The sequence below is a fragment of the Netta rufina genome, assembly GCF_964035555.1.
Source record: "Netta rufina genome assembly, chromosome: 1".
Classification (NCBI taxonomy): Eukaryota; Metazoa; Chordata; class Aves; order Anseriformes; family Anatidae; genus Netta; species Netta rufina.
Genome location: NC_140123.1, coordinates 61,652,118 through 61,677,958, shown reverse-complemented (window position 1 = coordinate 61,677,958; position 25,841 = coordinate 61,652,118). Strand labels below are relative to the sequence as shown.

Here is a 25,841-nt window from a genome sequence, read left to right as displayed (position 1 = left end):
ACACGTTTGAAAGACTTACAGTGTTAACATAGTAAGCACGATTAAATAGATATTGATGTGAATGAAGTTACCTTTAAATATATTTCAAAATAATTTCAAACTATTTTATTGGATATGGTTTTCTAGGCATAACTATTTGTTCACTTGTTCAGGTGCCTCTTTTGTTAAAATTATCTTCCCTACATAGTCTGAGAGTATGTCAAGATTTAACACTTACTTGCTGGACAAGTTGGCATGAGATCTTGAATTTACTGACTTCTGTTGCTACAGACTGATAGCATAGAATCATAGAATGGTGTAGCGTAAAGACCACACGGGCAACATGGTTTTTTCAGGATCAGTAACTGCTACCACTTTATTGATGACATAACTTCAACTCTCTCCTATTGAGGACGTAACTTCCTCTCTCTCTTATGGAGGGCATAACTTCTTCACTTATTGAGGACAGGCTCCTTTCTTATACCATTTGCCCCACAGCAGTACTTTTCCACTAACTATTCATTGGTCAACAGCTTTGCCCGGCAACAGCAAACACCCAGCAACTTCCATGCCTTAATGGCTGGAGAACAAGCAACCCAAGATGGCATTGTGTCTCCGAATCACCCTTCTTTGTACCTTCTAAACTCTTTACATTCCTCATGGCCTCATCATTAAGAGTCCAATATTATCACCAACCATGGGGCTTGTCGACCCCCATGGCCACACTCCCACAGAATGGCTTGGGTTAGAAGGGACCTTAAAGATCACCGAGTTGAAACCCTCCTGCAACAGACAGGGATGCCACCCACTAGATCAGGTTATCCAGGGCCCATCCAACCTGGCCTTGAACACCTCCACGGAAGGGGCATTCACAACCTTTCTGGGCAACCTGTTCCAGTGTCTCACCACACTCTTCCACATATTTAAATGACCGACATTAATCTGAGGTTGTTTTGGCTTTGATCATATTAGGCAAGCACCTATTTCTTTTCAAGAAATAGGACTCTCTGAGTCTCTGAGCTACGCAAATAGAAAATGTCAGCAAGAGAAGCTCTAGCAAAGGCAGGAACTGTGAGAAACACTCTGTGGCCAGTAACATAGGCTCAGGCAAGGATCTCAGTGAAGTAGCAATTTTATTCACGATTGCAATGGTGGACACAAGCAGAAGCACACCTGGTAGTCACATAGCACAGTTTATATACTTTATTTCTCAACACCCAGGACCCTCCCCTGTTACCCCATTGATTGGGTAATCCAGGTTCACAACCTATCCAATGCTTCACAGACAATACATGGCCTTCAGTTGCCGGAGACTTGACACCATTATTTTCACCTAATTGCTCTAAGGAGTCTAGTTGTCTGCATTTTACAAGGTCGTCTACTAAGCTTTCTTATCACTGCAAGCATATTTCAATACCACATTCCTTACCTTTAAACAATGTAACTCTGTGCAAAAACATTTTTGTTCCCACAATTCCCCCCTTTTCTTCTTTATAAATTGGTGATTTTTGCAAAACTTTCTCTAAGGTGTAATTTGGTAGATATCTTCCTCTTCTTCACTTTCTTTGCTTTCTATCTCCTCTAATATCATCATAGTATCTTAGTAAGGTGGTGGCTCCACGGTCATTTTGTTTCAATAGTGCAGTTTCAATTAACTGATGGACTAGTCCTCTTACACAGGGAATAATGCAACAACCAGCGGCTGTTTGTCTTTCAAATGCCAGGGTGAGGGGTATAGCTGATTGAACAACTGCACAAGTACCTCCCCAATTAGATGGTAGGGTGGACCATAACATCTTTCCTCCACAGTACCACCAGAGATCTGCCCTAGGGATCTCCAGTCTTGAGTAGTTTCCCATCAAGTCCTTGGTAGCATTCAAGGTCCTTGTACACAAGGCAAACTCTCCCAGGTGCTGGGTAGCACTCACACCCTGCCGTGAGAGGCAAGCTGTATGGTTACCTACAGCTGTGGAGAATACAGGGGGAACCCCGGTATCGCTATCATGCAAGGAAGGGAATAACAAAGAGAGAGACTTACAGGCCTCATTTCCCCAGGCAGTCTTCTCTTGGTACAATGCAATCATACATTGCATTCCCTGGGAGTCCTTGGTCCACCCCAATGGGAAGGGCACTATCTGGGAAATCGGTCGTCCTGAGGCACAAGCATAGCAATTGCTATGGTTGAGACTCTGGACAGTATATTTGACCCTTTCTATCCAGGCATTCACATTCCAATACCCTGTTTCAATCTCAATTGTTTGCCTAAGATCTTTTATTTATTTAACTGTCACAACTGCCTCATTTCGAAGAAGGCCTCTTGCTTTCTCCTCGTTTCTCCCTACCTTTGGTGACAATAGAGGGTGGATCCCATACAGCTATCCTAAATCTGGATGTTGGGTCTTTCCCACTCACATCTGCTCCGAGACCGAAAGTACAGTTAATAAGGCCACCAGCCTTATTAATTGTTATAGTTATGGGATTACATTGTAGAGGGTGACAGTTGGACTGAACAGTTCCTTTAAATATGTTAATCTGGCTCATTAATGCCTTTAAACTATTACTTGGACTGGGTGTATATGTCCATCCTTTATAAGTGGTTATGCACCATACATTACTCCATCCTGGGCAAAGGAGTCCTTTATACAGCCCACTAGTCTTAGATTCAGGACAGATACTTGTTTTCACTGCTTAATTGTCATTGGGCATTTAAATCTCCACAAGCTAACACCTCACAAGCATAAAATGTGATGCTTTGTGGTATTTCGTTTTTTGTCACGTTCACCTACATCTTGACAGGGTATCCTGCTGCTCCTATTATCTGGTCTTCCTTTTTCCATGTTGCCTGCTGGCCAAGGCCTTCTTTGAGGCATACAATCACCAGAATAAAAATTAATAATTGACCTCTCCCTGTCATTATTTTTAAATCGTAGGTTTCCAAATAATTATCAATATAAAGAATAAGATGCACACTGTTACTAGAATAAAAACGCCTTGGAGGCACTCCAATTCTGTATAGTCCAGTCCTTTTTCCCAATCTCAAGTCACATTTACTGGTTACCTGTGAAAATAAAAAGGTTAGTTTACAATTGTAAGCTTTTATCCTGCTCAGAGTCTATTATGAGATTTTTCTTTTTGATTTTGATTTTTTTCTTTTTGATTATCGCTCATTAAAGGAGGCTGTAGAGAAGTGGGGGTTGGTCTATTCTCCCACGTGCCTGGGGGAGAGGGGGAACAGGCTAAAGTTGTGCCAGGGGTGTTTTAGGTTGGATATTAGGAAAAACTTCTTCACTGAGAGGGTTGTGAGGCATTGGAATGGGCTGCCAAGGGAAGTGGTGGAGTCCCCATCCCTGGAGGTCTTCAAAAGATGTTTAGATGTTGAACTTAGTGATATGGTTTAGTGGAGGACTTGTTAGTGTTAGGTCAGAGGTTGGACTCAATGATCTTAATGTCTCTTCCAACCTAGACAATTCTGTGATTCTGTGATTTTAACTTCCAACAAGTCTTCTGTAGGAACAACTTCCCAGGTACTAGGGTCAACGGATGCTTTCACTCGAGTATAGTGACTCCAACCTTTTTCTGCAGTTCTTATGTCTGTTTCAGTGGTTAGTAGCACTTGGAATGGTCCTTCCCATTCAGGATGGAGTTTTGATTCTCTCCAGGTACATATCAGGACCCAATCTCCTGCATGGAATGAATTTACAGGGAATGTACAAGGTGGGGTTTGAGCCAAAAGTCCACGAATCCTGAAAGGTGCCAAGGAAGAAGATAATCCAAGTATATAGTTTTTAAGAAAAATATCTTTATTTTCAAAAGTAGGTATCTCACTGCTTCTACCCAGGTACAGTAGCCCAAACTACATCTCATATGGTGAAACTCCTACATCTTTTCTAGAAGCAGTTCAAATTCTGAGAACTGCAAAAGGTAAACGTTTTGTCCAGGGAAGCTTAGCCTCTAAAACCTGTTTTGACAGATGTTTCTCTAATGTCTGATTCATTCGTTCTACTTTTCTGGAGAAGGAAGGATGCCATGGAGTATGAAACTCCCATTTCATTGTTAAGGTTATCGTTAATTCTTGAAAAATAGATGAAGTAAAATGACTTCCTTGATCTGAGTCTATATTTTCAACAACCCCATATCTAGGGATTATTTGTTCCAGGATTACCTTTATCACCACACTAGCTGTTGCTGATACTGAAGGAAAAGCTTCTACCCATCCTGGCAAAGGGTCACTTAATACTAGCAAGTACTTAAATCTACCTACTTTAGGTAATTCAGTTAAAATCTACTTGGATACTTTGAAAAGGTCGAAGTCCTGGCTCCCGCCCACCCAGAGGCTGTTTCTGCAGACCTTCTTATTCACTCATTGGCATGTTATGCAACTATTACACACCTACTTAGCTATGGTATACATGCCTACACATACATATTTTCTTAATACAGCATCACACAATGCCTGGACTCCCCAATGGCTTCCTTGATGTAGAACAGCTAAAATTTCCCTCATTACTTATTTACCATTTCTCTCCCATCAGGGAGAATCCACCGTCCTTCAGTCTCCTTCGCTCCTAACTCCCTGAAGGCTTCTACCTCTTTTTCACTGAATATTTGCTTTTCAGGTGGAGGTTTTATTTCAGGTACAAGAAGCAGCTTCGCTTCTACTTGTCATTGCAAAGCTGATTCTTTAGCCTTTTCATCTGCAATTCTGCTTCCCCATTCAAGTAGGGAGTTTCCTTTTTGATGTCCTTTCACGTGCACCACAGCAATCTCTTCTGGTGGTAACAGATTTTCCAAAATCTGTCTAATTAATTATTCATGGACCAATTCCTTTCCCTTGCTGTTTACTAAGCCCCTTTCTTCCCAATTTTTTTCCAAATGTATGTACCACCCCATATGCATATCGTGAGTCAGTATTTATAGTTTCCTGTTTCCTTTTAACAACTTTAATGTTTGATCTAATGCATATAATTCACAAGTTTGAGCTGACCAATTACTAGGCAGTTTTGCCATTTCTTCAACATTCCCATCTGTTCCTTCAATGATGGCATAACCATTGCATCGCCTCCTTTGTACTACCCTAGAAGATCCATCTATAAACAATATTTCCCCTTCCTCTAAGGGCACCTCCTGTAAATCTAATCTTATCTTTGTCTGGTAATTTATTAGACCTAAGCACTTATGTTCCATATTCATTGGATCTTCAATTCCCTTTGACAAGAAGAAAGCAGGATTCAAAACAGGTTCTGTAGTTATAGTTAAATCATCCTTTTCAATTAGAATAGCTTCATATTTTATTATTTTGGAGTCTGTCAGCCACCTTCCTGCTTTCTGAGTGAGAACAGTCTTCAGTTGGTGAGGGGTAACAACAATCAGTTGTCCTCCAAAGGTCAATTTCCTGCTCTCTTCTACTAATAAGGCAGTTGCTGCTACTGCCTGAATGCATTCTGACCATCCCTGGGACACGGGGTCTAATAATTTAGGCAAATACGCTACAGCTTTCCTCTTATCTCCCCACTCTTGGGTTAAGACCCCCAAAGCAGCACCCTCACTTACAGTTATAAAAAGATTTATTTCTTTAGGGCGGGAAGAGCTAAGACTGGTGCTGTAATAAGATCTTTTTTTTTTTTTTTTTTTTTTTTTTTTTAATTTTCCACTACATTTTCCTCTTTAGTCCAGTTCACTATATTGGATTCTTTGTGCAGTAATTTGAGATATAATTTCTTTGTTTTCTGCGCATATGCCTCTATCCACAGTCTGCAATATCCAATTAAACCTAAAAATTTTCTCAATTCCTTCTTTGTTCTAGGGAGAGGAAGTTGCACAATTCCCTGAATCCTTCCAGGGTTTATTCTTCATCTACCCTCAGAGACTAAATGTCCCAAATACCTAACCTCTTTTTCTACGTACTGTACTTTATCTTCAGGTACCCTTAACCCATGTTTTCCTAAAAAATTCAGGAGTTTGTTTGTGCCTTCTTTTACTTCTGATTTTTCTACCCCAGATGTTAATAAATCATCTACATACTGTAACAACTTCACCCCTTCTGGAATCTGAAATGTTTCTAAAATCTTTTCCAATTCTTGCCCAAACAAATTAGGGGGTTCAGTGAATCCCTGATGCAAAACAGTCCATCTATATTGCTGTTTATGGACTGTTTCTGGGTCTTCCCATTCAAATGTAAAAATATCCCAACTTTCAGGATCCAGTGGGCATGCCCAGAAGACATCCTTTAAATCTCTAACGCTGAACTATTTGTGCTCATAAGGGATTTTACTCATCAGGGAGGGTATAAGGGTTACAAACCATAGGGCGGCGCTTTCCTGTTATCTCATTGACTCTTCTCAGGTCTTGTACTAATTGGTACGGACCATTTGGCTTTTGTACTCATAAAATTGGAGTGACAAACACTATCATTTAACAATTTACCTTTAAACAATGTAACTCTGTGCAAAAACAATATTTTTGTTCTCACAGAACACAGATGGAAACAAATGAAGTGTTTTACATTTTATTTCCCCAAACTATCATTTTTTAAAATGATCTAGTTACAAGATGCTGGCATACTCTATGAACTGCAAACTAATGGCTTTCAACATGAGAGTTGTTATATAATATCTATCTTTTTCTACAATTCATTTGTACTTGCAACTGAAAAATAAGATCAAGATATCAAGGAACAATTTCAGAGTTCCAGACCCTTAGCTAATTTTTGCCTTATTTGTTTTTAATAGATGGCTGACTTTTATTAAACAGATAATAATTGGTCATTAAAAAAAAGGAGACTTCATCTTAAAGATGTTTTCTAACTTGACACATTTCATGTTTCTCAGAAATTAATCTACGTTCTGCTACAAATAAAATTATCTCTGCTTTATTCTCTAATTAAGCCACTTACGTTCCTCTGTTTTGGAGAACACCAAAGAAAAGCCACCAACAAACATTCTTAAAATCCTCATCTGTAAATATGTAGCTATCGCATATGAGACAATGTAGAAAACTGGATGTGTATTTACATATTAAAAAAGCCAACAATTAAAGAAAGAAACACTCTTCTAAGTACTCCTTTGGGTGACCTAAACAACTTACCTTGAAAAATGTACCCACTGCAATCACAGGATGATAAAACCATTGGTTTACACTCATTTGTAATGGTAGATATACAGTACATGTGCATGCACAACCAAAGATAGTGTAGATTAAAATCTCTACAGCAAAATTGAAAGAGATAAGGAAAGTGATTGAGTGTCTACAATATTTACTGAAGTAGGTAACTTGCAGAGGGAATTCATGGAATGTTTAAGTACACTGTATTTTTTCTTCACTGCTATTTGCTTCAAAAGAAATCTTTAATACATATTTTTTGTTTCATACACAGAAAGAGCTTGCACAGCTGAATGAACAGATTTGCAAGGTTCTGTTAAAAAAAAAAAAAAAAAAAGGAATTTTTTTTTTTCCTTGATCTGAAATATTTTTCTGTATTTGAGTTTATTATCAACTTCCTTCTTCCTACTGGATGTCATTGCCTCTGGGGTTACCTGACCCCTGGTCAAGGTATGTTGCTTATGATGCATCACAGCCCACAGACTTCCTGGAAAGCACTGAGGGGACCATTTCTGAATGGAGGTGCTCACCTCTCTCCCAAAGGTGGTCAAGAATGTCAAACCAAGATCTGCACTGGAAGTCTGGAGGTGAGGCATGGGAAAGATGAGGCACGAGAAAGGTGAGGCTGACGGGTCAGCATCACGCTCAGTGGGGACAGAGAGAGGGCATGGCTAAGCACCAGGCTGGGGGCTTCACCCAACAGTGATGGCATTAGGCATTTCCCACCCCAAGCCTCCAGCCCCCTGCCACTGCAGATACTGAGGCGGCAGCATTTTGGAAACACTGCTTAAAGGGCCTGACAATGTTCTATGGTGATACAAATGCCCAGGGAAACCCACGGCTGACCTGCCGCCCAGTAGATTATACACTGTGTGGTTTAAGTAAGAGAGATAATGAAGCAGAGACAGCTGACATACTCACCTTTTGCCCTTTTACTCCACTGCAGTCACATTTTCCACAACCGGAACAACCCTGAAAATAAAACAGAAATAGAAGATTAATTGTCTGAACTGGGTGACAGTCAAAAAATACAGCAACAAGTCAGGGATATCAGCAGGGTGGTCAGCACATGGAATGTCCACTTAAGCCCAATGCAGTACTTTGCTATCTTTATACAGACGTACATTCTGTCACAGTCAAAGACGATTTTGTAAAAAAAAAAAAAAAAAAAAAAAAAAAGCTGTAGTTTTTACTCATTAATAAAAATGCTGTATTGCTTTTAAATCATTGTATTTCGGGGCCAGCATTTTCAATATAAATCATTATTCCAGAACACATGCATATTCTCCATCTAACAATATGAAAGTCTCAAGTCCCAATTCAAAACAACTTCTGAACTTGCCTCTAGGATTCTTCTGCATTTATACATTCAAAGCCCAACAGATTTTTTTAAATAAAATCAATCCTTTCTTAGAAGCATCTCTTTAGTACCAGTTCATCAATAAATGGCTGCACGCATACTTAATCTCTATAAATACATGTCATTGCTTTGAGGAGAAAGGAATGGGGAAACTGTATTTCATGACTTATCTCCCACAGTTAAGGAAGAAAACAGAAGACCTGAAAAATACAGTCTTTGATTATTTTTTGAAGATGCAAAATATTGTCTATACCCTTTGGGTCTTTACTCTGAGATCTTGATATTGATTTACTCAATTTTTTAATCAGTGATTTGCAGTCTTCAGATATGAAAAAAAAAAAAAAAAGTTTTTAAAGGAAATTAAAATAGTGGTATAATTACCATGGTACACTATCTAAACAAGCACATCTGCAAATACTTCACAAAATCAAGCCAAACCACAGCCTTCAAAAGGGTAAACTGCTCCTAATCTTAAACATTAGATAAGGAGACAATTGTTAATGTTTACTGGACTGGCAATGACTATCTCCAGGGTTCTGGTCCCTTCTTACATCTACTTTACATTTCAGATGATCTCCTTTCTTGCTTTCTGTAATGCCAAACTGTAATTGTCATTATGATGGGAAATCTTCCATTTAGGAAAAGCACATTCACTGCAGCAGAAGAATGTATGCAAACACATGAGTAAAGAAAGGCATAGCCAGTCTGAATTACTTTCCAGTCAATACTGCAGAGATTCTTTTCCTGAAAGATTTTGTTTTCTCAGTACAGCAGTACCTTATGGGGTTTCTACACTACATAAACTAAAGTCTAGATGCAGTTAACTTCTACCTCCAGAAAATGTCAGTACTTCAGCATAAATGTTGACAGATTCCCAAATTTATCTGGATTCTGTAAAGTAAAATTCTGGAGGCCAGGTGGACAGGAGAATTTGGGAGAGGGGGGTCTTCATCTCAAGAGGGAAGGGCGGTGCACTGTGCAGCTGGCTCTGCTAGTCCCGACAGCTGATCTCAATACCTGAAATACTCCAAAGTGTAACTTCCCTCAGAAGTAAGGGAGAAAGACTCCTGCTTTAGATGTTTGAGGATGGGAGCTCAATGAGAATAAATGCTACTAAAAGCTTTCACACTTTTGTTCATATAAGCCAAGAGACAGAGACTTGAGAGATTTGGAAGTCTGTTTGTTTGTTCTAAGTCAATAATAATTAAATGGTTGAGATTTCTATCACATACTCATGAAGAGACGTTCATATTTTTGCAAAACATGAAAGCTGGTAACAGATGAGAGAAGTCAGATTAACTGATGCCCAAGTGAAAGCTTATGGTTGCTCTGTGTTACCAAAGTACTCCTGCACTCTCAAGTACATCTGGACTACTCCCTACTTCTCCTCATAGTCATGAAGCAGCTGGTGAGTAACTCAGGCAGTCTATCACTTTTATAGTTGTTGTGCCCCTCAGAAACAAACTACGAGGAAAACAAGCAAAAATGTATATCCCTGAATATTCTACTAATGCACGTGAGATACTTCATTAGTCCTAGTAAGCCATTAACTGGAATCAGTCAGGGGCAGCATCTCTCCAGAATGAGCTCTCAGCAAGGATGCTGAGCGTCCATCCCTTCATGCCTACGGAATACAGAAGCTACAGGGACCTCAGTGCTGCTGGGAAGTCAGAGCAAATGCACCCAAACTGTTCTAAATTTGGAAAGAGACCAATAAACATTCTCACTCAGGAAAGTTTGATAATACAGTAACACTTTTTAAGTACATTTACTTTTAAAGCAAAGCATCAAAGAGAACTTGGGTTTTAATGCTTAAAATAAAATTACTAAAGGCTGTCCAATAAAACTAAAATACCAGCTCCTGAAGCATTTGTTGCTTTTGATGCTATCTTTATATATATATATATATATATATATATGTAGATCTGCTGAGTTTGTTGTTTGATGTTAAATTTTCTCCACATTCATATAAAGCAACAATATTCCTATTTTTCTCTTCTGTTATACTGTAGAAAGACAATTGGATCTGAAAACAATGCCAACACATGCTACAACGCCAACTCAGTACTGACCAGTAGGGAAAAGTGCCACTCTCTGAATAATCAACTTCACTTCTTGCAGTACATGGTTTTGCCCAGAAAAGCATTGGGCCTCCCATTTCAAGAACTGACCCTGTACAACCTCTCTTAGTTTTTCAGACCTGATGAGATCACAGCTGGAGGACGCATGCCTGCAGCTCATACTTCCTCCTCCAGCATCATGTAGAATGTTATCAGTTGTATCAACACATCCCTTAAATTCAGAAGAAGTCTGTTTTAATTGCATCTGGGAATGTAATTAAAATACGTCATTGTATCATTATAAACATCTGTTTTCATGTTAATCCCCTCATATTTCCTTCAGCCTGTTATTTAACATGCACCATTTTAGAAAAAGGTATGTTGCTATTTATTTTCAGTTGGGTTTTGTTCTTAAATCTGGCATGGCCAGAAGAATGGATTTGTGCTTTCAGGTCTCCTTTTGTGCTCCCAAAAATGACTTCATTATATTCCATTTTTCCTGTTTCTTAAGCCTCAGTTTAGAAAAACATAAGGTAAAAAAGTACAGAGCATCAGGAGGCACAGCTGCATAACGTCCTATTTGCAGTCAAGTGCTGTAACCTACTATGCCAGAGCACGCCACCTGTACTCCAAAATTCCATGTTTATTTTACAGTAGCATCATCTCCTACTGTTACTGACTGTAACCTTTATAAACAGATGGAAGATTGGCTAACAATGACAGCCTCTACTGGATAACATTATCTGCAGCTACCAATGCCTATTTTTGAATCTAAAGGATGTGACAAGATTCTGCATATGCTAGGAAGAAGTATGAACTTTTTCCTCCTGGTCATCTGGGAAGATGGGAGGCACAGACTGGAAAAAGCTTATGGATCAAATGTCAGTTTAAGGAGGTCAAAGGGGCATTTAAGTAATGAGGTGGGAAACTGGGAGAACAAGATGTTTATAGCAGGTACAGGAATAAGGATTTGTGTTAATTTGACCTACTGTGCTTACAAACATCTATTCACTGCAGTCTCCCTTTATTTGACAGTAAGAAACAGGCATTTCTGGGCTGGGATTCATCTCACCTATTTCGGATGTTTGCTTTCAATGTCAATGAATCACACCTTGGAGGACAAAGCAGGAGAGACCGAAATAAGCAAGTATGGGGAGAACAAGGGTAAAAATGGAGAGCAAAGTGTACACACACAGACAATTAGAGGGCTAAGGGATACAGAGGGCTACAGGGATGGAGAATTATAATATCTCCTCATTCCTCAAAAAGTATTGTAATTTATCTGAGTATCTTCTGAACAGTGAACATGGAGATCTGCATTTCTGAAGCTCATTTAGGAATGACTTATGAACCTTGCACAATCAAGTCCTAAATGTGAAACTTCATCCTGAAGGAAAAATGATAATCATCTCAAGGTAAGTGAGATGAAACTATGCAAATTATTACTCTTACTTGAAATTGTTCTGATTTAGAACAAGTCTAATATGAAGAATCCAGTTTGTGATTTCCCACCACACATGGCTAGAGATGGGAAAAATATTCTTGTCCTATCTCCTAGGCATCCTCTTTGAAACAGTGTCTTCTCCAGGAACCGCATGGAGCTTGGAGCAATCACTGCTGTCCTCCAAGTGAAAAAAACAGAGAAGGAATGGTGCTGTGCAGGAAGTATTATGCGTAGTGGGGGAGGCACTGTAAAGGAAGGGTCTTTATTCCTTGTGTAGCAGTTAATTAGATTGACCCAAAGATCTTTGCCAGATGCACCTACTCTGCATGGCCAGCTAGCAGGTTTCAAACAGCCACAGCTCCCTTGCAGCTCAGGCTAGCCTGTTAGATAATATTTGGTGGCATTCATTCTTCTTACTCCTCCCACAAAATACCAGTTAGCCCAGAAGCACAAGCTCATTTTAGCAGTACAAATTGCTTTATTTTTTGACAAGCATTTCCGTTCTGTTTCTTCCTCCCAGACTGTCTGCAACTGATAAGCTTTGTGAATCACGCTAGCAAATCAGTATAAAACTACAAAAAAGATTATGCCATTTTAACATCACGTGTGGGAACGTGCTTCATGCAGACTGAATATTTGCCTAAAGGAGAGACATTTGTTTACCATCATGCTAAAGGAAAGCCCTAAAAGCACCCAGCCCAGCCCCTGCCTACTCAGGCCTCAGGGGTGCTCAGCCCTGAGAGCAGCACTGCTGAAACTTCCTGCAGCGGATGGGAGAAACTCTACTCTGCAATTCCGTTTCTAACACATCTGTCAGACTACAGACTTTCGCATTTTGGTCTATTTTTCCCCGTCCAGCTACTTTCCTGGCAGTCGAGGACTATTGCTTGGAACACATACAGGAACAATACAAACAGCCAGAGTAGCAGCCTACGAGGGAGATGGCGGCCATATTTGGAAATGCCCCGTGTCTGGAGGCTGCAGAGAGCACCCAAAGGGCACAAAGGCAGAGCTGGTTCCTGGACACTCGTCTTTCTCGCACAAGTGTTTTTTTCACGACAGAATGCAGTTTCCCATCCTACAATATCAGCCCAGCCTTGGTTGAGTTTCCTGCAGGCACAGGCCAATTGCATTGGCCTCAGTCTAGTTCCAGTCTTGCATTGTACACCACAGGTATAAGGCAGATACCCGATATGTTTCTCACTGTTTACTCAACGTTATTTGTGTTGAAAATCACATTCCAGGGCACATAGTCACTTCCCCTACACCAAAATGCAATGTCTTGCCAGTGATTGAAAACCTTGTGAACAGGTGACCGATGAGGCTAGCACAGATGTTAAAATTCTGGGACTATTCACCGTTTCTAATTCATATCTGAAATGCTTCAACAAGCAAAAATACTTATTTCATCTCATAATTTATTCATTATAAAATGTCATTTTGTGTTTAGACGTTACACTGACCATGTTTTCTGATGAGAATAGTAAAGATTTCCCTGTCTGCTTTGCTTTAGTTCAAATCCCAATTTGGACTGCATCCTAGCACCAATTCCCAGTTCAAACACCAATTTTGGTTATGTCAGTGGGATGTTTCTGTGACAGCTTCGAGTGACAGCTCAACCTCCTCCCACCAGACAATCTTTCCTCCCCTGCGCTATCTTAATCACAGCAGAGATTTATCTCTACATAGCAAAGACTGCACTTCTACCTGCGCACACATATGTACAGCTCATGTAGCTGACAAAAGAACTGGATCAATAGATGTCTTCAGTTTCACATCCCACCAAATACGGGAACAGGGAAGTGATGCCAACAGCAGGATACTTATCTCAAATTCTTCACATATTTTCTTCTCTTCAGAATGTCAAAATAGCTCCCTAGCTGCATTACTATTCCCATGTTTACCCTTTGGATAGAACTGCACTGAATTAGCTGAACTGTTCTTTTTGTATGTAAAATATCATCAGAGGAAATCACTACTAATCAGTTAACTGCAACACTCAGATAAAATATTTTTCTTAACTGATTTTTCAGTCCATTAACAACTTCAAAAAAAAATCACATTGCTACAACTTCTGAGTTGCATCTAGCTAGAACAAAAAGGATAACAAGAAAAGAAAGAATGTCTTATTTGTCCCTGTAATGTTAGATTTAGATTTATTTTAGATTTTGGAAACAGGTTGCTATACTTGAAGAGTATAAACTCCTTCTCCTCTCCTTTTTTTTTTTTACTTTTTTTTTTTTTTCTGAAATAAGTATAGCAGGATGAAAAGCTTCATTGTTTCTTTATCTCACCATACTGTATTTATATAAAAGGATAAAAATATTTGCAAGAAACATCCAATTTAATCTATTAAAAAGGACCTAAATGTCTAACTTATGAACTTCTAGGTCTTTACAGACTACAGTGATAAGGTATGGATCAGTATTAATATAAGTGTTAGCTACAAGTACATGTTGAAATATTACATTTGTAAGGTTAATTTATGTATTGATCTCCTGGTTGATAGAAAGTCTGTGGAAGAAAATGATTTTTTTTCCTGCCTACGTTTTTTCCTAGGATTTTCACAAAGCAAACCGACTGCTCATTATAAGAACACAATTCTTCCTTGCCATAATTAAGGGGAAAAACAAAAAACAAAAAAACAAAAAACAAACAACAACAACAACAACAAAAACACTAACACAGAACTACCACACCTCAAAGTCATATTCCTCCTTCAAAACAGAGCTTTGCATGAAGTATTTGACCCAGACTTAAAAGTTGTGCTATACATTACCTCCTGCCTCAGAGGGTTGAGTTCATTTCTCTCAGAAGAACAAGAAACATGATGTGCTGTGGAGCATTTCAAAGGCAAGACTGACCCCCCTTTTTCCCACTGAAATAATTTCATTTCACATGGCACATTGAAATCTTATTAGATCGGAGATGGGAACCTGAGCATCTTCCTCAATGTGCAAAGCAGTGGAGTATAAAGGCATTTTCACCTGCTTTCATCCTGCCTCCACAACAGCTGGGTATGGAACCACACTACAGCAGTGTGAGAGTAGATATCCCAAGTGCAGGCTGTCAAGCAGGTACTCAAAACCCCCTGACTACACTGAACACGGGTATCTTCAAAATTCAAGGAAATACCATAATGAAAAAGCAACTCCTTTCTGAGTCCAGGTATATTTTCTTTGCTCTTAGCAAATGATGAAAAATCAAACAAGTCAAAGTGCACTATTAAAGCATTTCTCAAAAATGTCTCTGATTTCTTTTTAAAAAATTGTTATTCTTAATAATTTCTTTTACTGTTTTATTCCTTGAATATGGTTTACATTTTTTATTTCACCAATTCTAAAGTCGTATTTTTCATCAAATCACCAACTTGCTGACAAACTCACCCAATCCTGATCAAAATCTACCAGCTTTTCATTTTTAAAGGTTATACTTTTCCTTCATTAGTGTTTGAAATGGAGCAATTGTTGCAATGTAGATTGGGATGTATCCTCTTTTGTCATCAGAAAAACAGTCAGTTTAATTGTAGCATCTGAACAGAAAATTTCACTTCAGAATGAATCAACTTGTAAGGCTAGCTTGAAGTTAATTATACAACATATTACTTTGATGACAATTAGCTTTAACTGATAATTAGCATGGTATCTGTTTGCCTACTTATTCTAAGTATATTTCATCAATGGAAACCTTGGCATAAGCATTAGAAAAGTACTGTGGGCAAGCAGAGGAAGATTCACACACAGGGGATTTAGCAGTTCAAGCTTTGTCAGAAGTGCTGAGAGAGAGTGGTGACTTGGTGCAGTCACTCACTCAGTTATTCCCATACGCTCTGCTGTGACAGGGGTAGCTGCTTTTTGGCGATGTCTGTGCTAAAAGACTGGCCTTGATCATATGCCTAAACAGTGGAAGTCTGCCCTTTTCAGGAGTTAGTAGGAAGCCAACTGTCCTGGACTGACAGATGAACTTCAACCCACAAAATGGTTCAGGAAGAGGAACGCTTGTCATGCCTTCACTTTCAGGGCTTAAAGCAGAGAACAGAAATGCAGGACAGCTCTCATTTCAGTTGTAAAGACACCTATTTCAGATATCACTAGACAGATAAATAATAGAGAGAAGAGGATATTTTATGATTTTATAATGTTATAATATTTATAATGTCCAGTCTTTCCGTCTCTTTCCTTCTCTTCAAAGTCAAAAAAAAAAAACCAAACAACCTAAAAACTTGGCAACTTATCTTCATGTCCATTTTTGTTACCCAGCATATCAAGGACGGACTACTATTACGACTGTTCTGGGAATTCCTTGAACCAAGGGATGGCTTATTGGTTTTACAGCTTTCCACCTCTAGGTCTCCAAATTAAGTTCAGCTCTAGTCAGCAGTAACTGAAAGTTTCTGTCATGTAGTAGCTATTTAAAATCCTTAGTTGTGTCATTTCTATTTTCTGTAAATCCAGTATTCATAGAGCACAGTAGAACAGTGCCATTCACGATGTCCTGTGGTATCCCACCTGCCTCCAGATTCCAAGCCAGGTGGCAACAGCTCTCCCCTCAGTCCCAGGTAGTATCTGCCATGTCTGATAAGTCTCTCACATGGTTCTAGATGCCTAGGTTTAAGCAACAGTAATAAGTGCAACCCAGTTTCTGTAGACTCATTAAACCTTGCATGCATAAGAAGAATTAAAATTCTCATACTGCTGAAGACCTCCCTTGGATGTACGTTGATGTACATGGGTAGGACAGAAAGAAGCAGAAGTGGTCCCCACTTGCTCTCTGTTAATGCAGAGTTGTTCTCCTAACACATCTTCTAGGAATAGCTTTAGACTAGATAAGAAATGTCCTGTAACAATCGTACACAGTGGAAAACTGTGGCACTGCCGTTGTCAATGCATCAGGCAAGTACCACTTTTAATCTGAGGGAAACTTTAAGCAAGTCTCACCCAAACTGGCATATAACTGAAAGAAATGAGAATTTACTGTCTGAAGTATCATCATGGACAATGAAATTTGAAATATTTACAACAATTCAACTTTGGTTTTATTTAAAATCCTCTTACAAGTTTCACAAAACTGGTTCTCTACAAATAAATCTCTATATAATATAGTTGGAAATAAATTCTTTATTGCTTTTGGGACATGAGGGGCTGTTTGTAGATTTTGGCAAGTTTTTCTTCTGTTTGGCCAGAGGCTGTATTTGTTTTGTTGTTGTTGTTTTTAGTGTTACCAGAATCCTTCAGGATGTTCACACAAAAACTGCAGACAGACCACAGATCCTTATCAGAGATCTCCAGTGTATTTTGGCCACTCAAAAAATATTGTCTCTTTTTTTTTTTTAATACTTAATACAATTATTTCAGAAAATATTTATTTTTTAAATTAGCATTGGTAGAAGTACTCAGTAAAAAGCTGTAATAAATGAACAGTCACATCTTAGTCAAATGAATCCCAGATTTCTGGATCTGAAATGTTTCATCACAGGGACCTCATTTCTGACATTCCTTTCCAAATTCCCCAACGGTCTGTCCTGGAGGTAGGGTCATGGGAGTCCCCTGAAAGCTGCTCTGTGAACACGACTTTCCTGCTGCTGATGTGAACATCATTTTCACAAAGCAATGCAAATCCTGGGGGCTTCCAGTCAGTTCACAGGAAATATAAAGCTATTCCTGTTGTTCCATATTTGGACAAAAATGACATTTAAAGCAAACATTTCCTCAAACTAAAATCCTTTACAGGAAGCTCTGACAAGAATCAAGGTATTTGCTTATTTAGTAAAGTTTTCAAAATATCACCTTATGCCACTCTGTTCTGCACAGCTCAAACTGTGCAAAATACTAACTAATGCAAATACTAACTAATCTCATTATCGTTATAATACAAACCCGTCCATCAGTGAATGTACAAGCAGATCTAAATCCACAGACTACCAGATATTGTTTAGCCTCCAGCAAACAGAGACTACTGTATTTACCAAGGGACTACTGTCTATCCAGTTGTTTTTGTACCCTTTTCCTATTTAAGAACTCCATTTTTAGTTATATCTTCAAAGAAGTGAAAAATATTCCAGGTTTCAGTAGCACACAAGAGTAGGTGGATCCTTTGGTACAACAGTCACTGTTCTTCATCGGCAGCTGAGAATTAGAGTATAATCTGGGACTACCTTCTATTCAGTGAAAAGTATTTCCAGGAACACATTCCAAAAGGCATGATCCTCTCTTAATTCAGTTATGGCAACCACTGCCTATAATTCCCATCCTACTCTTCTACTTTGTGAAGAGGCAAAGTTGAGCCAGGAGATACAGATGAGAAGCTCCCATACCCCATATTGCTAACTTAAACAAACAAGTCTTGCAGGAAAGACAGAAAATTGTGCTGCAGAAGTGCCACCTCTGCAGCCATGTGGCCACAGGCCAACCTCGTGTGTGGCAGAACACCTCCAATGGAGAGAAGGCATCCTTCATAACCACCCAGGATCCTCACTTGTGTTTTCATTGATCATGGTGGTTTGCAGGACACCAAAAAACCCTCAGAGCCCATGTGTCTTTGCACATCCACGTGGGCAGTGAAGGCGCTGCACAGGGACAGAACGATGTGCCTGGTGATCCATGGCATGCGAGGTGGGCATCCTGTTAAGGCTGTTCCCCTTTCAGCCGCTACCTTGAGTGAAAGGTGACCTCCCTTTGGGCCATGTGTCTGTCCAGAGCTATTGCTGGGCTTTCACTTTTATAACCAGTACTCTCCTGGCACCTACAATGCCTGATTACATCAGGGATGGTGGAGAAAGGGTGAGTATGCAGTGGAGATGCCACCTTCAGCGACCCTACCCATCTCCAGGCTTTTCTGTAAACCTCAAGGCCAAGGAGACATGTCGGGGGAGGAAGGATGTGCAGGAAGCCAGTAGAGCAATTTTGCAAATGTTTACAGTGAGTTGGTGAGCGGTGCTTTCCCTTCCGTTAGCTGATAAACACGGACATCAACATAAACAAATAGATTTGAAAGTAACAACTTGAAAACAGTACAGCACTGGGGAGTGGAGGGCTTCTCCCTTGGCTACCGGTTGCCTAGACTAAATAAACAGAGAGGCGAAATCCTCCTGGTGGGGATAGGCACTGAAGAATGGGAGAAAAGCCCAGGAAGAAAAACTCCTGAGCCTCTAGGCCTGGGCCCTGAGGATGAACCCAGGTGACCTACAGTCCAGTATAGATAAAGACCTGTGTTTTAAACAAATGCCCCTGCCTGAGCATGGCTTTCCTTTGTGTGGGCTATGAGTACTGTGTTTTCACTTATGCAACTCCAGTTTTCACCAGGGAAGGTTATATGCATGTGCAGGTTTGCCAGGGAACCACACTCCTTGCCCAGGAGGCCTCCTGCCTCCACATCCCATATACTGCATGAATGGCATCTATTTGCACCTTCTAAGTCCTCTACTCACTATAACCAGTTTCTTATCCTTTACCTCTCCCCACTCCTGAGTCTGATTCTGTGTGACTCCTGAAAAGACTTAGCTTCATGTACATGTCCATGGCCCAGCTCCAAGTCCAAGTACCAGTAAGGGCTCTACGCCCTTTTTCTCAGGACAGACAGATTGCTCCAGGAGCAGACAACTCATGCAGTTGCTCCCTGAAACTGTGGCTAAACCTGCACGGAGGAGAGATCCCACACAGCCCCATTTCACAAGAGGTGCAGCATCCTGTGCAGCAAACAAGATTTGCCCCTACTTGTGAAATTCCACAGCTTCTAAAAGGAAAGCCTTAAGGGAAATCCCTACTGACCTCCATGGAATAGTGCAAGCATATATAATTTGTGAGTAAAATCGAAAGAGGACAGTCTGCTAGAATATTTGAAGGCTATCAAAACCTACTAGACTGCATGCAATTTTTATTGCATAAATTATCAGAACAGTCTAGAAGACTTCATTAAGAAAACACATTAAGTCTCTTTTCTTCTAGATAGGGGGTTAGCTCACTAGTCTCAGTAACACTGTGAAGAAGTGACAGTGGTAGCCTCACTCTGGACGGCAGACTCAACAAAGAGTCATAAGATTGCTAATGAGCAATTAATACCTTTTAAGAACCAAAAGGTATTCTGGAAACAGCAGCAGTAACCACAGCAGTTCCAACATCCTTGTCAAACACTGGATTTCGAATGCATGCAGCATGTTTAGTCTGCTTAGCAGCCAGCCAAAATATACACATACACAAAATTTCATTTTATAAACCCACCTTTTTTTCCACACAGATCTAAAAGCTCTTCCAAATAGGTTCATCCTATAACAAAACCACTGCTACAATAAAAAGATGCTTTTAATTCCTACAGTGAAAGATTTCAGCCAGTTGTTGTGGACAGCCAGTTCTATAGCAAGCGGACTTAAAATTGGAACATCATTTCCTAATAAATTTCCTGAAGTGAAATCTATTTTAGGGGTATTTGTATTATAATCCTACCACAAATTCTGGACTGCAAGCAGGACCAGGTGTTTATTACATGCATTTTTCTCCACTATGTTAACAAACCGCTAATCAACATCTACCAGGTCATCTTCTCTAAAGCTTAGAGTTATAACTTCAGTTCAGCTAAATTAATATTTTTGCAACAAATCATCAGCCAGACCTCTGTTTGGACTCCTAAAAATCCATAATTGGGAGTATTTTTTCCTTTGCACCTTAACAGGCCAATCAATTCTATCTTTTCCTCCTTTTAAGGATGTCATTGACTATGTACTGCTTTCTCTCTTCACAATACACCAGTAGCTTTTCATCAGTTTTTCTATACAAATCAGGTCTTAATTCCAGAAAATGTTTTCACTTGCTATTGGATTGCAAAATTCTAGGTGCATGATAACTGCACCTAGACTGTAAATAACTGTAAATAACTGCATACATTAAAGATAATTTTGTCTCAAAATCAGGAATTCAAGACTAGTCTAGAATAATTTTCAAAGACCTTACTTTTTTTCTTTTTCTGCTGTTGAACTCAATTTGAGCAATGTGGCTAGTCAATGGGTAGTCCTTCAACGTTTTTAAAACCTAGCCACAAGAAAAAATCAGTACTAGCCATGTGTACTCTAATTTACTTGTCTGGCCCAAATGAAAAACAGACACAGTTTTCTCGAAATTACATTTTTCAAAATCCACATTTGAAATCCAGTTTCAGTAAAAATTTGAATGTTGGAACAGGACCACAGTAGAGCAAAATAGAGACAGGAAATATTTAGTGTGCAACATTTGTCAGACGCAAAAGGAAACAAACTTGTCAGACCTCTCTTTCTTTTATGTTTCTTTGTTGCCTAGACAGGAAGTTGACAAAAATTTATTTATTTTCCTCCTATAAAACATGCAACGTAATTTTTATTGTACCACTTCAGTTGCTGACTGCATTCAGTAAATAAACCTACTTCATGAGCAACCAGGAAAGTGTTTAATATCTGACAGTTTACAAGAATGATGAACTAACTGAGTACAAAAATAAAAATAAATAGTTTTTAATGCAGAAACGGAAATAATGTGATATAGAAGAGAATCCATTCTTTTCTGTGGCAACTTCCTGAGTGATGGAAAAGCTACAGCTGAGTATAATTAAACATTTGCCTAACCTGCATTCCACATGTAAAGGTCAGGAGGACTGCAAACACTGATGAAGATTGACATAGAGCTGTAAATATTTTGTGAGTAGTTTATTTAAAAACAGTAAAAAGAAGCCATGTTCAGCAATAAGATCTCTTCCACTGACAAGCAAGCAGACTCAAATAGGCTTCAAGAGCTTTGCACGTTATTTAGAATTAAAAAACAAATACAGGCGAGTAAGCTCATCCATCCAGTAAATGCACTAATAAGCACTAAAGATCTCATTATTTGTCAAATATATATAAGAAATTAATAAACATGGGTTACTACAGAAAAGGGCAAAGTGTAAATTCCAGAGCTCTTCCAAAAAATATCCTCCCAGTAGGAGGCTCAAGGTACCCAAAGAACAACACGCAGCACACAAGAAAGATTATTCCTCCCACGACTCACTGAAAGGGTGGTTGTTGATAGCTAATGCCATGGAATACAGTCTTGGTGGGACCTGCCACAGGTTTGTCCTCTCCTTCCTACAGTCCTATCCCCACTTTTGCGTTGCCACTGACATGCATCAAATTCATCCTGGAACTAAACTGTATGAGGACTAAATACAGTGGCGTTTTCCCTCATTTTCTTAATGGCCTATTCTAGCTTCTTGAGGTAACTTCATGCTAAGGTCAATCCAAAAAATGGTGCTGCAATTGAGGGGCAAGGTGATGCAAGCAGAACCAGCAACTGAACCATTGAGGACCTATGCTTTATATCAGTCTGATGTAAAACTAATGTAGGCTTCTGGAGCACTTTAGTTATACCAGGCGCTTAGATAATTTGTTAAACTGATGTATTTATGAGCTACTGCATGCCATTGTATTAGAAAAAGATGGAGGTCCCCTGAGTTTACCTTTTAAATGAAATATTATTGATCATAATTCCTTTTCCAAGAGTGTAACTTCCACTTACTAACAAAGATACTTCCATTTTCAGTGGTAGTAGTGAAAGGAGGTTGAAAGCATCTCTAAAGTTAAGCTGGTCTAAATTTTTCTTGAACAAATTTGATAGTTACTTCCCATTTTCTAAACCTATATGACTTCTCTTCATAACCCCTTTCAACATTGGTTTGTAAGACATGGTGTTCTCTCTCTTTTTTTTTTTTTTTTTCAGAATAGGTTGACCAACTTCATTTAATTTCCAAAGAGCAGAATTGTCTGCAGTAGTCAATTGTAATGTGACTGCAAGCTTTGATAGGCTTCTAGTTTGTCAGAAATTATCATACACATTGGCATTACCAACCTGGCTTCATGCCATAACTTGCAAATTTCCGGGCACTCCTGTGGATGTTGAGAACGAGTTTCCCAGTGCTCTTTGCTAGAGCCTTCCCAGCCCGTGAATAACTCTGGAAGACATGTCATGGGCAGCACTAGCCGAACACAGAATTTGTAATTTTGATTAAAAAAAAATAAAATTTTCTAATTGTGAAAACCTGAGTTTGCATCCTTTTTTATATATCCTTGTGATCTACAGTATTTCACTGACATTTCAGTGCCAGGAGAAAAGCTGTTTACAAGCTATAAATTAGTCTGGCTGTTTCAGAACATTCTGACTACGATTAACTAATTAAAAAATGTTCAGCTTAATGGTTCCGCTACTAGACATGCAAATATTGACAATTTTGAGTAACAAGTGTCCTCAAAAAAACAGGAATAAAAGTGATAAATGTAAGCAAAACCACCCAAAGCCACATCACGAGACCGCCTTTCAATGCCAGCACATCTGCAAAAGTCGTACTAAAACTCAAAGTTCAGAACATGTCATTCTCATGGCAACATCCTTAATGCGCCAGATGTATTCCCAAATCGTTCCCTAGAACAGACCACACTTTAAACCACACATCCAAATAACACTTCTAAAAAAAAAAAAAAAAGGAAAAAAAAAAAAAAACATATTTACACCACACAAAGAGTTAAAAGAAAACTGACATTCTCAAAAGCTCTACATCTACTTAGTAAAAGTGGTTCATTAACTGAAAGGGAATCAATGCTGCCCACACATAACCTTAAATTTGTGACTAGTGCCTTAAAGATGTGTCACAAATATTCACGACTACCCGGGGTCATTTGGTTTTTGGCACTCTTCTTTAGGCTGCATTTATGTGAGTTCATGAAAACCTTCTAGTTGCTTTTTTGTTTTGTTTTGTTTTGTTTTTTAATTGAAAAGTGTCATCCGTCTTGACTGTCTTATAGATTGGAAATCCGTAACCTAAAGATCAAAAATTGACAAATTTCAAAGCAACTAGAGGATAATTAGTAAACAAACAAACAAAAATCTTTTTAAGATACAGTCACAGTTGTTTGGAGCCCAGCTCACATTTCATGCACACAGATAATGGTAACTCCGTTTGGATTTGCTCACGGATCATTTGTCTAACTGATGTAACTCAGAAGTTGAAACAACAAAAAGAAGTCAAATATGAAATAATTCAAGCTTTTAGGGCAGATTCAGTCTGTTTGATAAAGTTATCATAAGCATATTTTAACCTGAGTTAATGTAAGCAAAAATTTTACAAGAGATTTAGTCCCTTAATTTCACTGGTGCTCTCTTTAAATGAGGCATTTATTTATATTATATTTTTACAATATTTATTGTTCCCTGTCTCTAACAGTTTATTTGATCTTCAAGTAAAATAATTTGGGTTACAAAGTACCCTATTAAGATAAAGACAAAACATTTCATCCAAGTTGTATATAGTGCTAGAAAGAAACAGAAGTTACTTTATTTAACAGGCTTTTAATAATGAACCTATGAAGCCTGCAGTAGTTCTCAGAATCATCAGAAATGGAAGAGTTTACATCTCTATCATCACCCATGAAGAAAACTGGAAGCCCAGGAAATGTGTGGAGCAAAAGTGCTCCCACCTACAAAACCTAACTATGGGTTTTTAACCCTTTTCTCATTTCTTTGTCCAGCATGACATCTAGAGCATCAACATAGACTGGCACTACTCAGAGCACTCCAGCAGTGGAGAAAGGAAAGGAGGAAAAAGCGTAGAGATGTGGGATTAGGAGTTCTGGTTGACACAGTGGTACGAAGAACAGTGATGGGTTGCCCAGGAGAAGAAGAAAGACGTTGAGATTCCAGAACCTGCAGACATCTCTGCAGGAACACAGCCAAGCTCATACATTGCAATTTTATTGTACCTGGCTTTTCATTCAACTCCAACTAAACAAGACAGAACTAATTTTTAATTGAGAGTATTTGAGAGAATTTCAAATCCAAGCATCTCTAGTCACAAACATGCTCATCCCACAGTACCTCCCCGAACAAACATACCCCACAAAGATTTACAAGCCATACACAGCAGCAGAATGGTTATGAGCATGAATACTGTTTGGTAAAACTGAAAATGTGCCCAGGCTGAAAGAAGAGATGGCTGGTTTCTTTTGATATGCACCCATAGTATCTGATTCCTTGCCACAATTCCTCAAAAAAAGAGACAACAGTGATGCCAAATAAGCTATGTGAGTCAAAAGGCCTTTGGGGGGTTCTGAACATCTAACAAGCTTTGAGATGCTGAATGAGAAGATTGCTGGAGAGGTACAATTCTTAGAGATTTCAAGTCTAAAAAAGAAAAAAGTCATGAGAAATGCTATTGGAAAACTGAAAAACATTGGCAAAGCTTTGTTTAGCAATAGCATTAGTGTTAATATTAGCATTTCCTCTGTACAAATCAAAATAAGCTTCATAATTTTGGAAATTGCAGAGTACTATACAGATCCAAATCATTGCAGCAGATTCTTTTGACAGACTGCTGCACCCACTACATGATCCAGCAATATGATCAGAAACTCTGAAGTATCCAACAATTTTGAAAAATCATGTTGCTCATTTATATTTGGGTGGAGGAGCAGAAATTTGGTCTTCCGTTTATGCAATAATATGATTAGATTTTGTATAATTTTCCAAGTCAAAGAGCTTTAAGAACTGAAGAGGCACTCCGAATGGCCATGCATCAAGCAAGAACACCATAAAATTCTTTAACCTCCATTGTAGCCTCCTGTCTTTGCTACTTATTCCTAATGAGTATGCAGTTAACATAGCAGTTTCATTTCTGATCTGAAAAAATTTACATTTTCCCTTAAAAACAGCAAGTTATGAAGTCATCTTGTGTCTCCACAATGGAAGACTTTCTGAAAAGATCCAAAATGCCACAACGAAAGTTAAGAGTTGTTTGGGTAAAAACAGTAATGTCAGGTGCAACAACAACAACAACAAATATTTTTTGTTTTTAGCTCAGGAGCATGTCATCACGAAGTGTATTGCAATAATCTTCTTGAAATGGACACATATTA

The 25,841-nt window shown here is 38.9% G+C and overlaps 1 protein-coding gene across 1 annotated transcript in view; it reads right to left on the bottom strand.

Annotated features, from left to right (window-relative positions):
• The window catches only part of COL4A1 (collagen type IV alpha 1 chain), a 127,585-nt gene that overhangs the window by 71,128 nt on the left and 30,616 nt on the right, over positions 1-25,841 (bottom strand). The window contains exon 2 of the mRNA XM_084302814.1: positions 7,999-8,049. Coding sequence (XP_084158940.1) covers positions 7,999-8,049 — 51 coding nt within the window. The remainder of the gene's footprint in view (positions 1-7,998; positions 8,050-25,841) is intronic.